At 39.2% G+C, this 16,146-nt stretch overlaps 1 protein-coding gene across 8 annotated transcripts in view; it reads right to left on the bottom strand.

The window, feature by feature from the left end:
- NAV3 (neuron navigator 3) overlaps positions 1 to 16,146 on the bottom strand; it is a 356,255-nt gene that overhangs the window by 187,280 nt on the left and 152,829 nt on the right. For all 8 annotated transcript variants that reach the window (XM_025438781.3, XM_025438782.3, XM_025438783.3 and 5 more), the window contains 2 exons: positions 14,236 to 14,375; positions 1,892 to 2,891 (listed from right to left, as the gene is read on the bottom strand). In XM_025438781.3, the coding sequence (XP_025294566.3) occupies positions 1,892 to 2,891; positions 14,236 to 14,375 (1,140 nt within the window). The remainder of the gene's footprint in view (positions 1 to 1,891; positions 2,892 to 14,235; positions 14,376 to 16,146) is intronic.

The following is a 16,146-nucleotide window of genomic DNA, read 5'->3' as shown; positions in this document are numbered from 1 at the left end:
TTACCTCAGTTTCATAATCTTCACTTTAAAAAGGGCAAACAGAAACTCAGAGGTTGGACATTTGGCAAGGTCATACAGCTGGTCCATACTTGGACCTGTGAGCCGTGCTCCTTCCTCTTTTTAACAGGGAGTGTTTTATCTTTCAAATGGAAACCAATGAAGTTGTACTCCCTGGATACTTTACGACCAACAAACAAGCCTGTTGCTATTTCCGGGAAGATGCTTGCTAACCTCGCAGGTACAGTCTTTCTGCTTAGATTTGGACTTTTCTGTGAGATTCATTTGTGATGATTAGAAATGACTGATGCCTCTACAGAATAGATTTGAGATGCACGAGTGGGCTGAGCAGGACATATTTAAAACTATGATTTTTTTCTTCCGTATTTGAAATGTGGATTATGATTTTGACATCTTAAATTCTCATTTGTCAGATAGGGACTCTGGAGTTAGAAAGAGCTGACTCCCATCTGATCCAAAGAAAAAGGTTTTAAATGAATTGCTGCTGCTAAAGGCAGAAAAGCAGACTTTAAAAAGAGCTGAGATGCAATAATTAGAAACTTGCTTTGCCGAGGATATAAAGCACCAGAAAAGCACTTGCATTTTTCACTGAAGGATAACAAATCATTATATTTATTTTCTTTCCTTAAAAAACCCACACATTTAATAAATTTAATATGCTTTTAAGCTATTATATAATATTGACACTTACTTAATTATACCAGGTCCTATTTTCTATTCAGAAAAATTTCTCACCTGCTATTGAACTGCCAACCTACCAAAAGGGCAGACATTATTCCTCCCTAAGCATCTCTCACCAGAAAGACAGTGAATAAAAATGGAGACAAAGCAGCAACTGATGTATTTCTAATTGATTAAAACAAACCAGACAATAGGCACAATGCGCTATTTTTGTAACTGTATAGTAGAAGAAATATTTTAAAATATGGCATTTATTGGTATACTTTAATCCTTATAAAATAAGTAAGTATAATGCACAAACTAATAAATGAAGTACAAATACAATAATTATGTAGATGATTATTTTTGCCTCGAAACCTATGCTTATAGATTTTATTCTGGGAATGTAATGCCTTATAAACAACATTTAACAAACACAATGTGCCAGAACATATAGTAAACATACGCACTGCCCTATTATTCTTCTCACCCTGTTAAATAGATATTATTCTGCCTATCAGGCAGGTGAAGACAATGAGGCTAAGAGACGTTAAGTAACTTGTTCAGAGTCACACAGCTGGTAAGTGCCAGACCAGGGCATTGAAGACACATGTGTCGGATTCCGGAGTCCGCCCCTTTAACCATCCTGACACACTTTCTCCCAAGGGTGAAAACAAAAATATCTGTAAACTCTATAAAACTGAGACTTATTTTAAAGGACTACTAATAAAAACAGTAGGAGGAGGGGTAACAGTAATAGACATAGGAGAGAGTCACGGCATCTGGGTTTTACTTCACCTTTGAGAACAAGTTAACTTCTGAAGGCCTCAAGTTTTTTTTTTTTTTTTTAAGATTTTATTTCTTTATTCCTAAGAGACACAGAGAAAGAGAGAAAGAGAGAGAGAGAAGGAGACACAGGCTCCCCATAGGGAGACCGATGTGAGACTCGATCCTAGGACCCCAGGGTCACGCCCTGAGCCGATGCAGATGCCCAACCGCTGAGCCACCCAGGCGTCCCTAGAGGCCTCATGTTCTTAAAAAGAAGGGTCAAGAGGGCAGAAGAGGGGAAGAGGAGAAAGGACAAGGCCAGAGCATACTAAATAACGGTTTTCTTAAGAAGTGAAATTCTAGGTGTGCGTCTTGAGGATGCCAATGTTGCAGCGCGCCTAGGAAAGCGCCGGTGTGGCCTGGCCCAGGACGGAGGGCCACCTACCTGTAGATGAACGGCGCCACGGTGGCCGTATTGGGGTGGCTGTGCTGCTGCTGCTGCTGCTGCTGTGGGAGCTGGACGGCGCCTCCGCCCGCGGGGGGCCCTGCGCTGCCGTCCCTGCCCTCGGGGGGCGCCAGGCAGCCGGGGGCGCCGGCCTTCTCGGCCTTCTCGGCGGCGCTGGGCTTGGGGGAGCCCTGGGGAGGGCCCCCCTTGGTAGTCCTGAACTTCTCCGACTCCTTGCTCACTGCACTGCCGGGCGAAACGGTTGGCTTCGCCATGGGCACCTTGGAGCCCGGTTTCGGAATGCCACTGGAGGAGGGGATTAAGCTCTCTTTCTTGGCCGCTGTCGTCTTGCTACCCTTTGGGATCAAGCTCGCAATTTTTGAGGTCTTCTTTGGAGCCGTCTCTGTCACCTGATCCTTCTCATCCTTGACTGGTTTTTCAGTGCAAACTTTGTTTTTGTCCCTGTTCTTCTCCTCTTTGTCCTTTGGCTGCAGCAAAGACTTTTTATTGCTGAGATTTTTGCTTCCAGCCTTCGGAGGGGCTAGTTTAGGTGATGCTTTGGGGCTGCTACTGGTTGAGCCACCACTATTCAGACCACTGTTAAAACCTTCCGTGTCACCAGACTCAGAAAAGGCATCGTCATCCTTCCCACCATCACTGGGGCCTGAACTGGAGGACTGGGGGGGGCGTAAAGCAGTCCGGGCGTTGACCAGCTTGAATTTTTCAAGCATGGATTTCTGTCCGGAAGAAGTTGTTTTGACCCCCTCCGAGACAGGGGGCTTCAGTCTGTCTGCAGGGGGGGTCGGGGAGGTGGCCGGGCTGGACTGCTTTACCGCCAGCATGGTGGAGGTGGCGCTGTGCTTGACATTCATGGACTTGCTGCGCCAGGGCTTGCAGGCGCTGGGAGAAGGGATGGCAGAGGCAGGGGGCTGCCCAGCAGTGCCAGGGGGCTGCGGGTTCCCATTTACACCTGAAGATGGTTGAGGCCCTTTGGAGGAATCTGGACATGAAGAAAAAAATAATAAAGAAAAAGTTGATCACTTTCGATCATTTACATCATATCCCCGAATACTTCAACTACAGACACAGGAAAGTATCTCTCCTGCAACCTGAAAGCAGACATGCTATGAGGCATCACTTCCGTGATGTGGTTATTTTTATATCATATATCAAAAATTCAGGATCTGAGAGCCACTGATTTTGGAAAATAACTTTTTCTTTTTCCCTTCTAAAATTACTCTTACCCAAATGAACTCTGCTAGTCATTGCTATCTAAAGACAAAACACTATCCTTCCCGTAAGCAATTCTTTATATTTTTTCCAATTATTGCTGTAGCTCGTAGCAGCAAATTGATTCCACATAGCCTTATAAAAATATGTTGTATAATAAATGTTGAGAAGGTATTTTAACTTACAGGGAGACTAGCTTATTGTTCTCTGATTAAATGTGCTTATGAGTCATGACTTAGCTCTTAGTTAATATTGTTTACTTTTATTCTTATAAAAAAGCATTGAAATTCAGGCTTATATGGCTCAGATAATCTACTGATATGTAAATATACATATATACACACACACACACTGTGTATATATATACATAGTTGTATATGTTATACATTTACACACAATATATACTTATATCTAGATATATTTTTATATATATATAACATGTATTACATATATATTACATAAATCCTTATAACTACCCTACAAGGCATGTATTGATATTATCATCCCTATTTTACAAACTGAGGCAAAGAGAAACTGCATAATGTGTTCAGGGTCACCCAGCCTGGATTTAAACACGATTCAGAGCTGGTGCTCTTAATCAACACACCTCTTATCTCCTGAAGTGATCTGAACAAACTTTAAGTCCTAATAAAAACTCAAGCTACTTTTTGGGGGCTATGGATATAGGGCTTTGTCCCTTAAGGACTTTATAATGCACATGTTTACTTACTTTCAGCTCAGAAATCTCATTATGGTATGAACTGTTCTATGGACTGTTCTAACACTGATTAATACCTGATTACAAGTCTCATCTTCAAGTATGAAAAACTAAATCAAAAGGAGATTTTACAACATGGCATAGAATAGAAAAAACTGAGCTTGGAATTTAAAGACTTCAATATAATTGTTAATTCACATTGGGGAGCAGGAGAATTTACTTTAGACTTCATCTATCATAAATGCTTCCTCTTTCATCTTTTTTTTTGAGACATGAGATGATCAATGATTAAATATTTACATAAAAGCAGCATTTAGCACTGTTAACAAACTAGAAATTGACAAATAGTTGCAGAGCTATTTTTGATGAAATGTCCAATTGGAATATTTTATAAATAATATCCTTCCAGAGATCCCTGGGTGGCACAGCGGTTTGGCGCCTGCCTTTGGCCCAGGGCGTGATCCTGGAGACCCGGGATTGAATCCCACGTCGGGCTCCCGGTGCATGGAGCCTGCTTCTCCCTCTGCCTGTGTCTCTGCCTCTCTCTCTCTCTCTCTCTCTCTCTGTGACTATCATAAATAAATAAAAATTAAAAAAATAATAATAATATCCTTCCATCCTTCCCATAATATTCAGGAATTGGAGCCCATTCAATTTCATTAAATATTTACAACTATAAACTACAACGTTTTTAGTTGTAAATGTTTTCTTCAAAATGCATGAAAAATGATACATCACAAGCCAGTTAGTACCAAATGCTACTTGTAACAATTTTTTTAGAAAAGGAAACTAATACACAAAAAGAGAAAACAAAGAAATTAGAGACACGAGAAGAGGTTAAATAATTATTGGTTGAAAATTTGTGTGAATTAAACTTTTTTTTTTTTTTTAAAGATTTTTATTTATTTATTCATGATAGTCACACAGAGAGAGACAGAGAGGCAGAGACACAGGCAGAGGGAGAAGCAGGCTCCATGCACCGGGAGCCCGACGTGGGATTCGATCCCGGGTCTCCAGGATCGCGCCCTGGGCCAAAGGCAGGCGCCAAACCGCTGCGCCACCCAGGGATCCCTGAATTAAACTTTTTAAAAATAAAGTGTGCCTAAAATGATACAATAGATTTGTGAAATTTATGTTAAAAGAATAGACAAAATTAATAATTTAATATCTATTTAATAATTTTTTTCTACCAAATTTTTATTTACATTCCAGTTAGTTAACATACTGTCTTAGCATCAGGTGTAGGATTTAGTGATTCATCACTTACATAAAACACCCAGTGCTCATCACAAAAGTGCCCTCCTTAATATTTGTTTTAAAAACTGGTATACCAACATTAATTCTAATACTCTTTACTTTTCTGCAATACCATATTTCAACTGGCAAAAGTTAATGTAAGACTGTACATGGATAGTCTATGTTAAAAATAGAGTAGTTTACTGAAAAGTCAAAATGCTTACATGGTAATATTTAAATTGTACAGCCTATCATGATAAACTGATGTTTTCCAGTATTCATGTAAAGTCTGTAATTGTGTCCATTTCTAGAATATTTGTAGAAATCCATTAGGTTTGTACATAAACACTAAGGTGTTCTGAAAAACAGTAGTATTGACTAATTCAAGACAGACAAATCCAACAAGCTTCAAAGTACCCAATGTCTCAAATACGTTCACTCTCTGTTAGTGAATTTCAAGCTTTTACTCCAATCTCTTTTAAGTACAGGTAATTTCAAATTTCTTCCACTTTCACATTAAGATCCCTTTCAGAGACCAATAACATTTTGTCATAATTTGAATCATTCTCAGTAGCAGAACGAGCACAATGACTACATGCAGTTAGAAATGCCTACCAAGTATTTCTTCAGAACAATTCCCATTTATTGGTAAGGTCTCAACTTTGACCTTACTTCTTCTGGAAGAAAACCCAAAAAACGAAAAACAGGCCAAAAACATTATCCCCACTCCCATTTCTGATCATCTCAGCATCAAGTCTGGATTCGGGGGCTCCTTGACATTTTTCCACAGCTTATTGTTTCCTCTGTTCTAACCATTAGAGGGCCAGCGTATGTCTGCATCTTCCACTACACTGGATGTTCCATTGAAGCAAAGACCATGCCTGTTATTATGCAGAGAATGCCTAACATCCTAAGTGTTTAACTTAATAGAGGTTCTGAAACTTGAATGGGTACAGGAGTGAGCTGGGGGTCCTGCCCCTACACACCGCATTGTGAGTCAGCAGGTCTGCTGCAGGGCCCTGGGATTTTCCATTTCTAAAAGCTCCAGATGATGACCGGCTGCTGATTGCAAACCATGTTTCGAGTAACAAAGGTTGAACAGACTCAGAAATCATGGCAACATTATCAGCTCTAAAGAATGTTTCTTAGGACAGCACCCGCTTTGGTGGAATTTGTTAAATGTTCCATAGCTGTGCAGCATGAATATTCTTTGCCCTTTGAATCTCCAGAACCTTGGCCAGTTCTGTATTCACTGGAGGCCTGGCAATTTGTGGTGAGGGAAACTGAGGACGAAAGAAGCCCATCAGGTTTTCCTGATGACCACGTATTTAGTGTGTATTTTCAACTCGATTAAGAAGTCAGGAGACTATGGGGCACCTGGGTGGCTCAGTGGTTGAGCTTCTGCCTTTGGCTCAGGTCGTGACCCTGGGGTCCCAGGATCGAGTGCCGCATCGGGCTCCCTGCATGGAGCCTGCTTCTCCTTCTGCCTGTGTTGCTGCCTCTCTCGTGTCTCTCATGAATGAATGAATGAATGAATGAATGAATGAATGAATAAATAAATAAATAAATAAATAAATCTTTAAAAAAAAAAAGCAGCAGTCAGGAGACTCCTATTCCTGCGTGACTAGAGCTTTGGTGGGAAGGAGAGAAAAAGGTAGAAGAGAATGTCAGGATGTTTCATAAGTGTGCTGCCATTAGCTAGATACAGGGCTGCGGCGGTTCAAGTACAGAGGAGGAATTTCAACATCACTATACTCAAACATGAGACAGGAGGGACTCCGAATTACAACATCCACATCCAAACCATAGTCACTGTCACAGCAACAGCTGTAAAATCGTTCTCAGATGAGTACACACATAGAAGCCACTTCTTGAAGCTCAATGCTAAATCTGTCCCCAGCCTGTCTCTATACAGCAGCAGTGAGGTGTTTCAGGTCTCATTAAGAGGGCAAATCATAGTTGCTGTGCATCAGGAAAGCACTGGAATAATAAGAGTCTCCCTGGGCTCCTCGCAGTCAAGGTTGCCCAACAGCAGCAGCTGAAATAATAGTGTGGATAGCTCCTGCCAAGTGGGTGCTTCCACAGATTCTAGTCTCTCTGTGATTTCTGCGTTCAATATTAAGTAGCCTGGGCTCACAGATTATTTCTGAATGTTGATAACTCAGCTTCTGACTACAAATTAGTTGTTATCTGGGTATGAGGAAAGGACCAGATATCTAATGCACTTATTGACTGGTTGATTGATTGATTGATTTTATTTACTTATTCATGAGAGACACAGAGAGAGAGGCAGAGACACAGGCGGAGGGAGAAGCAGGCTCCACGCAGGAAGCCCGATGTGGGACTCGATCCCAGGACCCCAGGATCACACCCTGAGCTGAAGGCAGACGCTCAACCACTGAGCCCCCCAGGTGCCCCTCTAATGCATATATTTAAAGGCATCGTTGCAAATGGATCTGGCTTGAATTTGCAGAGCCTGTCTTGGCCTACAGCCCTGCCTTCTTGTCTCTAACCTTTCAAGAGAAATTGCCTTCCACTCACTCTCCTTTCCTTCCTCCACATCCCCCCATCATCAACTCCACTACAATAAAATAATATTATTTATCAACAGCTCACTTTTTCCAAGTACTTTGATACACGGCATCACACTGAAAGTTCTTCATACATGAGATCCCACGTAAAACCCTAATAATCTGCAATATGCTTAAGATTTCTCTTGTTACAAATGGGAAAACTGAATCTTAAAAAGTGAAAGTAATTTGTTCTAATTCACAAAGATCGTATAACTGGGATGCTGGGGTGGCTCAACGATGGGATCCCCTGCATGGAGCCTGCTTCTCCCTCTGCCTGTGTCTCTGCCTCTCTCTGTGTGTCTCTCATGAATAAATAAATAAATCTTAAAAAAAGCAAACTTAGTAAAACTTAAAGAGAACATCAAAATTGGAGCTTAGGTTTTTCTGACCCCGAATTTTGGAGGCTTTTCACTCTGTCTTTTTTCTATATCTTCACTGTACACCCAGAAATTCTGCTAGTGTGGCTCTGCAGAAAGCCACATGTTTATCACAAGACTGAAGCTAATTGGGTAGCTCCTTGAAGCAAGGTGTCCTTCTTCCTCGATGAGTGAATACAATGGGGAGAATATGATAAGACACCCTCCCTACTTAGTTCATTATATACAAACTCCTTGGGCAGCCTACCCGCACCATCCTTCTGAGCTGATATAAGAATAGATTTTAAGATTTTATTTATTTATTCATGAGAGACTCAGAGAGAGAGGCAGAGAGAGGCAGAGACACAGGCAGAGGGAGAAGCAGGCTCCATGCAGGGAGACTGACGTGGGACTTGATCCCAGTCTCCAGGATCAGGCCCTGGGCTGAAGGCAGTGCCAAACCGCCGAGCCACCCAGGCTGCCCCTGATGTAAGAATAGATTTTAATTCATGCTTAGGAAACATGTAAATTGACAGAGTTAATTTTTAGTTTATCTCATCTTACCAAAAATAAATAAATAATGCTGATGACCTGGGAAAAATGCTAATCTAGTTGTAAAATTAATACATATCAATAAATGTGGCAGTCACAACAGGCATATGGAAAGTTTAGATAAGGACTTTTCTCTGTGGAGCTTCAGCCAGCTTTAGAGTTTAGCACCATGTTGCCAACAGCACTGTCAGCCTGAGAAAAGACACAGGGACCTTCCTCAACCCATTTACCTCTTCTTCCTTGCTCAATAGTACGATGCCTAAATGCAAGCAAACCAGCTTTCAACTCGCAAAGTAACAACAGAATGACAATATACAAAGGAACAAAAATGATGTCAACAGCACCATTCATTTTAAAATATTCAATGTGTAGTAAACATTGCATTCTCCTGTATCTCTGATCTCTGCTAAATACAGGGCAACTTCAGTATCACAGGTCATTGTGAAAGGAAGGAAGGAAATGATCTATCATTGTGACCACGGCAAATAGTTACCTTCGACTCTCATTTCACAATAACATGTCAAAACACATTTGAACATTGTAAAAGGTAAAAAAAAAAAAAAAAAAGTAGCATTCAAATCCAAGAACGTCTTGTTACCAACTGACCCCTTGTCCACACCTGACCACATGATGTTTACTCATGCAACGTCTCAATCATCGACTGTAGGATGACTTAACAGAAACACGGAATGCTTTTACAGGGCCCCCAGAGGTGCTGTTCCTTCTGCCCCTGCTAACATTGTACCACTCGCGATGTTACAGTGCCACTTTGTGGAGTATTGTGCAATTCAGGGGAGCTTTCATTCACCAGCCCGCTTTTGGAAACAGTGTAATTTAGGTACAGGCAGGTATATAACACGTGTACACCTCAATATGTGAGCATTTATCCATAGGAAAACAATATAGTCTCAAGTCTATTTAATTGTATCACCTAATGTATGTGCCCAATTATGTTACCTCATGAAAATCCCTAAGATTAGTCTGCAATTTTCATTTAACACTTTATTTTAGGCTTATATAAGTCTCAAGGAAATAAAGCAAAAAGTCATGGCAAAACACATAATTAAATCACTACTGATGCAATATAATAAGTAAAACATATTTGCATTGCCTTGAAGAGAAAACAGTTGAGTTCTTGATGCTACAGTAATTTCAGAGCAATTAAAAAAAAAAGTACTTAAGAACCAGATAGCTATGTTTTAGCAATCAAAATTCCATGACTAATGGAGCATTCACATTAACTTTATAGTTTTAAGAAGTTCAACTGTAATGTTGCCAAATTCTCGATATCAATTCCAATAAATCTATGTTGAGTGGAAATGAAAGTGAACCCTTGCGCAGCACAGGATACCTCATTAGGATCCAGGAGAACAGAAAAGACATCTCTTTAGTAGATGTGAAAGTACAAAGTAAGAATCCCTTGGGAGAAACAATAAAAATATGGCAAGATGCCCTCTAGCACCGTGGCACGTTTCTTAGCAACGTGGAAAAACAACTCTCTGCTAACAAAACTCTGTCGAGCAATAAGTATTTACAAATCTTAATTCAGAAACTGAATTCCGAATAAAGCTGGGGATATTTATATTCCTAATAATATTAAATTGTGTAGCTTTTTTCTTACTTAATACCCAGATTTTATAAAACAAGAATGATTTCTTAAGATAATGTGCTTCAAGCATACAAAGTGTCTAAATGAACCAGGGCATCGTCTTCACATGATCCTTGATTTCCAAGGAATGGGTATTTAATTTTTCTTTAAAGAATACATCTGTGGGGGCACCTGGGTGGCTCAGTCTGGTAAGCCTCTGCCTTCAGTTCAGATCATGATCCAGGGGTCCTGGGATTGAGCCCTGTGTCTGGCTCCTGGCTCAGCAGGGAGTCTGCTTCTTCTGCCTCTCTCCCATGCTCTCTCTCAAAATAAATAAATATAATTATATATATATATATTATATATATATATATAATATATATATATATCTGTCTATCATGTACGGGCAAATTGGTAACTGCTGGTGTCAGAACATATTATTCATCATCAGTATCTGAGTGGCAGGTCACCAAGAGAAAAAATTTTGACTCTCGGCAGGAATTCTTCTCTACACAGAACATAAAGACTCCTAACTCTGGGAAACGATACTAGGGGTGATGGAAGGGGAGGAGGGCAGGGGGTGGGGGTGAATGGGTTATGGGCACTGAGGGGGGCACTTGACAGGATGAGCACTGGGTGTTATTCTGCATGTTGGTAAATTGAACACCAATAAAAAATAAATTTATTATTTTTTAAAAAAGGAATTCTTCTCTACAAACAGTGCTATCTTCATTTCACCACTCGTTCTGGAAAATCTGTTCCCACGTTCCATTTTAGCAGAAGGGTGCCACGTCCTTGCCTCCAACTGTAACACTTCTTTTTGCCTTCTCTGCAAAGGGGCACCTATGGCCACTGACACTTTAATTCATCTGGTAAAATGGTGAACCGATCACCCTGTTTTGGGAATTGCATTATTATTAAAATGACATTCGATGTGTCTTTCGAAGTGGCAGCTTGTGACTCTCTTCTGATTTCCTTTCACCAGTGACACAATTTGCAAAATAAATCTCATACACACTGCCATCCTGGTGAAAAGCTACTGTGCTTTCAACAGTTTGTTTTTTAATAGGGAAATGAAATGGTTTTCATTGTGAATAAATCTTTATAGTCTATCACAAGTTCTAGAGCTTTTCCAAGTGGTTCATATAACCACTCATCACCCAAGACTTGTTAAAGAAAGTAGAAAGTGCATTTCCACTTAAAAGCATTCCAGGAACACATTGTGTGGATAATTTGGTTAATCCTTCAGGTAATATACCTTAATTTGTTGAATTTAAAAGTTACACTTTCTAAAGGCTAAAAAAAGGAGTCGTAGTTAGTTAGAATACTCAAGTTAGTAGTTCCTGAACTCTGTCATTATAATACTGTAACCTTTGAAAACTCTTAGTTTTCACCTACTCGATCTTATCCAGGGTATGTATGCAGACCAGTCTGTGACAGAGATCAGCTTGTCAGCAGAAGGAAGCTTCTATTTTTACACCGATCACGCTACCACTATAAATATCTATGTCAAAAAAAATTAAACATTTTTATAGAAAAAGGTACACCCTTTAATAGTCTACAAAGTAAGTTATACATTGTTTCATATGTGATCTTTATCATCATTTGTTTGCTCTTAAAATCTAAGATAATATTATATATATATTTTAAAGATTCTATTCTTTTTAGAAAGAGTGCATGAGTGGCAGAGGGGGCCGAGGGAGAGGGAGAGAATCTCAAGCAGCCTCTGCGCTGAGTGCGGATCCCAACACGAGGCTTGATCTCGTTACGCTGAGATCCCGACCTGAGCTGAAATGAAGTCGGACACTTGACGGCCTGAGCCACCCGGGTGCCGCACGATGTTTTAGAAATATAAACTAGCGTGACAGAATGATTAATCTAGAAGCACTGGTATTGGGTGTATTGATAAAGTTGTAACTCCTCGTTAATAGAAAATGCATGTGACGATCATGAGACAATTTATGCTTCAGTTATTATTGGCAGCTTTCAGGTATCTAATGCCTATATTGGCATTACTGTAGCATCAAATTCAAATGTTTTTGAATTTTTAGTTATTTGGCAATTAACAGTAATGACTATGCTAGTATTTTGCTGCAGATGTGGACCTAAGGAAATCTGCTTTTCTGAATCAAAAACCTTATAATGTATGTCATCTGTCTCCACCTTGTGGTTACTGTAAATATTGCTACTACCTGATTTTGCACTGTGTCCTAGACACACACACAGAGATGTTGAATGGCTATGGAAAAAACAAATGGCTCGTCTACCTTGAGATTTCCACGTTTTGACACCAGGAATACAGAAAACCATTTCACATGACAGAAAACTTCAGATACATTGTTATATCAAAGTGTTAGATCACTAAAGCACTTGTGAGTCTCTCTGCCAATGTTATTAATAATTTCTTGCAAAAATACTACGCAACTGTAGAACCATGTAGTTAAACTGGATATATGGGGGATCCCTGGGTGCCTCAGAGGTTTAGTGCCACCTTCAACCCAGGACATGACCCTGGGGTCCTGGGATCGAGTCCCGCGTCAGGCTCCCTGCATGGAGCCTGCTTCTTCCTCTGCCTGTGTCTCTGCCTCTCTCTGTGTCTCTTATGAATAAATAAATAAAACTTTAAAAAAAAAAACCCTGGATATATGAAGTCCAGTCAGCACATCTCTATGTCTACATGAACTGTCCCTTACAACTTCAGAGCACATACAGACTCTGTGTGACACTTTCTAAGAAAGTCGCAAAATGAAGAAGAAAGTTTTCCTGAGAAATTGCTGTCTCCCCTTCCTTCAGGAAAAAAGCAGAAGTGTTCATCAAATTCCTTAGGTTCCTAAATTAGAAGTTTTAATCTATGTTTGAAAGACAAACTCCTAAACTTCCAATTATACATTATTTTCTTCTTTTTCCATTCAGTTCAAGAATAGGGAATATTACAGGGATTAAGACACGCTGCTTTGCTCTCAGGAATTTCTGATCTGTCCAATTTTGTTTTAATGCATGAGAACTATTCATGAAAGTGTCCGATTCATAGATTATCTGTCATTTCATGTCAAAGTTGGAGAAAGCTGTGTGATCACATTGTCTATATGAAACAATTTGAAATGATTTAATTTGAGCAAAAAGCTTCCTACCTGGCTGAACTTGCCAGCTGTCCCGCCAACTAGGCACGTTTGTTACTTTTGAACTTCATGTTGCATGAAGTGAATGGAAAGTGAAATACTGAAAAGGGAAGTTAAAAGTCTATGGATCTGAGGAAACTACCTCAAAAGCCAGCCAAAGGCCTTAGTCCCTCACACAGTCCCTCTGCCTACAACAGTCTAGGTTCTTGATGTGCTTGTGGTTTCGATGGAAAATGCACTCTCTCCACGGACCATGCTCCACAGTGCAAGTATCAAGCAAGCACCTAGTTCAGTACACACTCTGCACAGCACAGAGAGCTGGGTATCATCTAGTTAATATATAATTTGCCTTTAATACAGATTTCCATGAAGTGTCCTTTCCTCCCAAGGATTTCATGATTTGGTATTTCTATTCTGCACTCTTTCAAGAAAAAGAAACAGGCAGGAATAATTTGTCTCTTTAGGGGAAAACTACGGTCACACTAGTTCTGTGTCCTGCTGCTATCAGAGATTAAATATCCCTCCTAATTATGTCTCAATTTTTTGAGGCCCAAAACTATGGCATTTATGTTGACTGAAACTAAAGCATCAAATAAACTTAACATGGATTTATGATTTTACAATAATTGTTCATAAAACATGAGAAGACAAAAGAAAATGCTATTTTTTTTGAAAATGCTATTTATATGCAAACCAGGAGGAAATGTTTCTTGGGAAACAGATTTTGCACCTGGATATATAATTAGCCACTTTAAAATAAATGAGTTTACTTCCTTAAAATGTTCTTCAGGTAAGAAAAGCCCCGAAGAAAGCTGGAATTCAGGAAGGGGCAGTTAGAAAACCTGAAACCACACAGATCACGACTTCCATTCCAAAAGACATTAACACCGCTCAAATATTGGACTTAGCATGTAATTTATATGATGAATACGTTAGACTTGTGCCATAATGATGTAACAGGCAAACACTTACCTTTTTCATTGCCATTTGTATAATTTGGAGGCTTGTTTTTGTCAATGCTGTTAAAGCTCTGACTTCTCCTATTTAAATTAGAGGCTCCTTGGACCTTGCTGCTGCTGCCTGCAGCTGGCACCCTAGAGGGACCTGGAAGCCTGAAATAGTATAAGAAAAATTACATCATTGTTGTACATTACAAGAAGATAGGGGATAGCAGGTTCTGATCGGGGAAGCTTTAATGGAAAAAGCACTAATACATGATGTTCTAAAATCTATTTAGCAGAAAATGGTGGTTTCAGTGATAAAGAGCTACACACAGCATTAGGAACCTTCAGAAAAATCGTTTCACTTTTCAATAAACATGCCCTCAAACAATATTAATAATATAGAGCAATTAGAAATAAAGCAACCTTTAACTAAATAAGTCATACTTACCATACCCCTGATGAATAACACTTTGACTTGAAAGTACTATAACAATTACACGAAAAGCAAGAACAGAAATGTATGTTCTTGGGGTATTATCACCTATTTGCAGTTGTTGTTAAGCTGGTCTTTTGAATGTATGGGACATTTGTTTTTATCTTAGATAGGGGTTTCCTAAGTCAAATTGATGGTAAGAAGAATAAAGTTACTGGGCAGATTGCTAGTAGCAAATGCTTATTGCATATCCAAGCAGTAAACTCTTCTACTTCAAACATGGTGCAGAGACTGCAGCCATTAGCTTATATTTTACTGGTCTGCCTCAAATTTTTTTTTCTTTAATCGTTTTGCCAAAAATAAGCACCTAGACCTTAGCTGGCTATCTTATGAGTGTGTCCAGCTGATCACAGATGTGATATGATGAGAAAGGATACAGGTCTCAGAAGAAGAAAAATCTCTGTTAGCAGAATGACAATGTAAAATATACCTACAGGGATGGAGATTTCAGCTAGCCTTTGGGTATGATGGACAGGACATGAGGAAATACAGGCAGACTGGATTAAAATTAGGGGAAGTTTGACAGGAGGCTGTGATTTGCAGTTATTTTATATGGACTAAAATTAAATACCACTGTGGACCATTTATGTCACTCTTTAAGTAGTTTCCATCTTAAAATTTCAAGTATTGATTATTTCATGAATTGTACCTAAAATATGCAATCACTATATTTTATTCTACACCATTAACATACTATATATGTAGAATAAACAATCTGAGTGAATTAAAAATGAGCAATTAAGAACTAACATTGGCATTCTAAGTCATATTTAACAACATGATACTAAAGGATGTTATCATCATTGCTAGCATTTGCTGCCACCATGTGAATGTCACTGTGTACTGCTCTGATAATTTCTATTTTAAAGGGAAAAAATCCAGAACTTGTAAATGAAGCACTGAAATTTTTACTGTCCTCTACACTAAATTTTTAAAATGAAAGTGTTTACATCTGTTAAATGTAAACATTTATCACAAGATCAGTTAACTAATTTAACTCACCTTCGTAACTGATTATTTCCATAGATTATTAGGAAATCAAACTCTTAAATACTATAGCTATTTTTTTTTTAAATAGTAACAGGTTTGCAACAGGGAATGAACATCAGGAAAACACAAATACCAGCTTAAAAACAGAAGTGCTGCTTTCTTGGAATAGTTAATAGTTTCAAAATGTTAACTGTATTTTGGAGTTTAAATACATATGGCTAATAAATAGTTCCTTCAGCTATTTTGCTAATTAGAAGTTGTGCCACGTACAAGATTGGAACATTTTCCAAATGATTCCAGCATTTGACTTTTGCTCAAATGGATCTACAGGGTCTGTAAGTATAGCCCAGTAAGCACAGACACCAGGAATTTTGAGTACCAATGACTGCACTCTGCAGAAAGAACTCTATTAATTAATTTGGCCAAATGCCCCAATCATAATAAATCTGAGAACTA

The sequence above is a fragment of the Canis lupus genome, chromosome 15 (genome assembly GCF_003254725.2).
Source record: "Canis lupus dingo isolate Sandy chromosome 15, ASM325472v2, whole genome shotgun sequence".
In the NCBI taxonomy this organism is placed as follows: domain Eukaryota; kingdom Metazoa; phylum Chordata; class Mammalia; order Carnivora; family Canidae; genus Canis; species Canis lupus.
The sequence above is the reverse complement of the archived record's forward strand: the minus strand, read 5'-3'. Positions and strand labels throughout refer to the sequence as shown.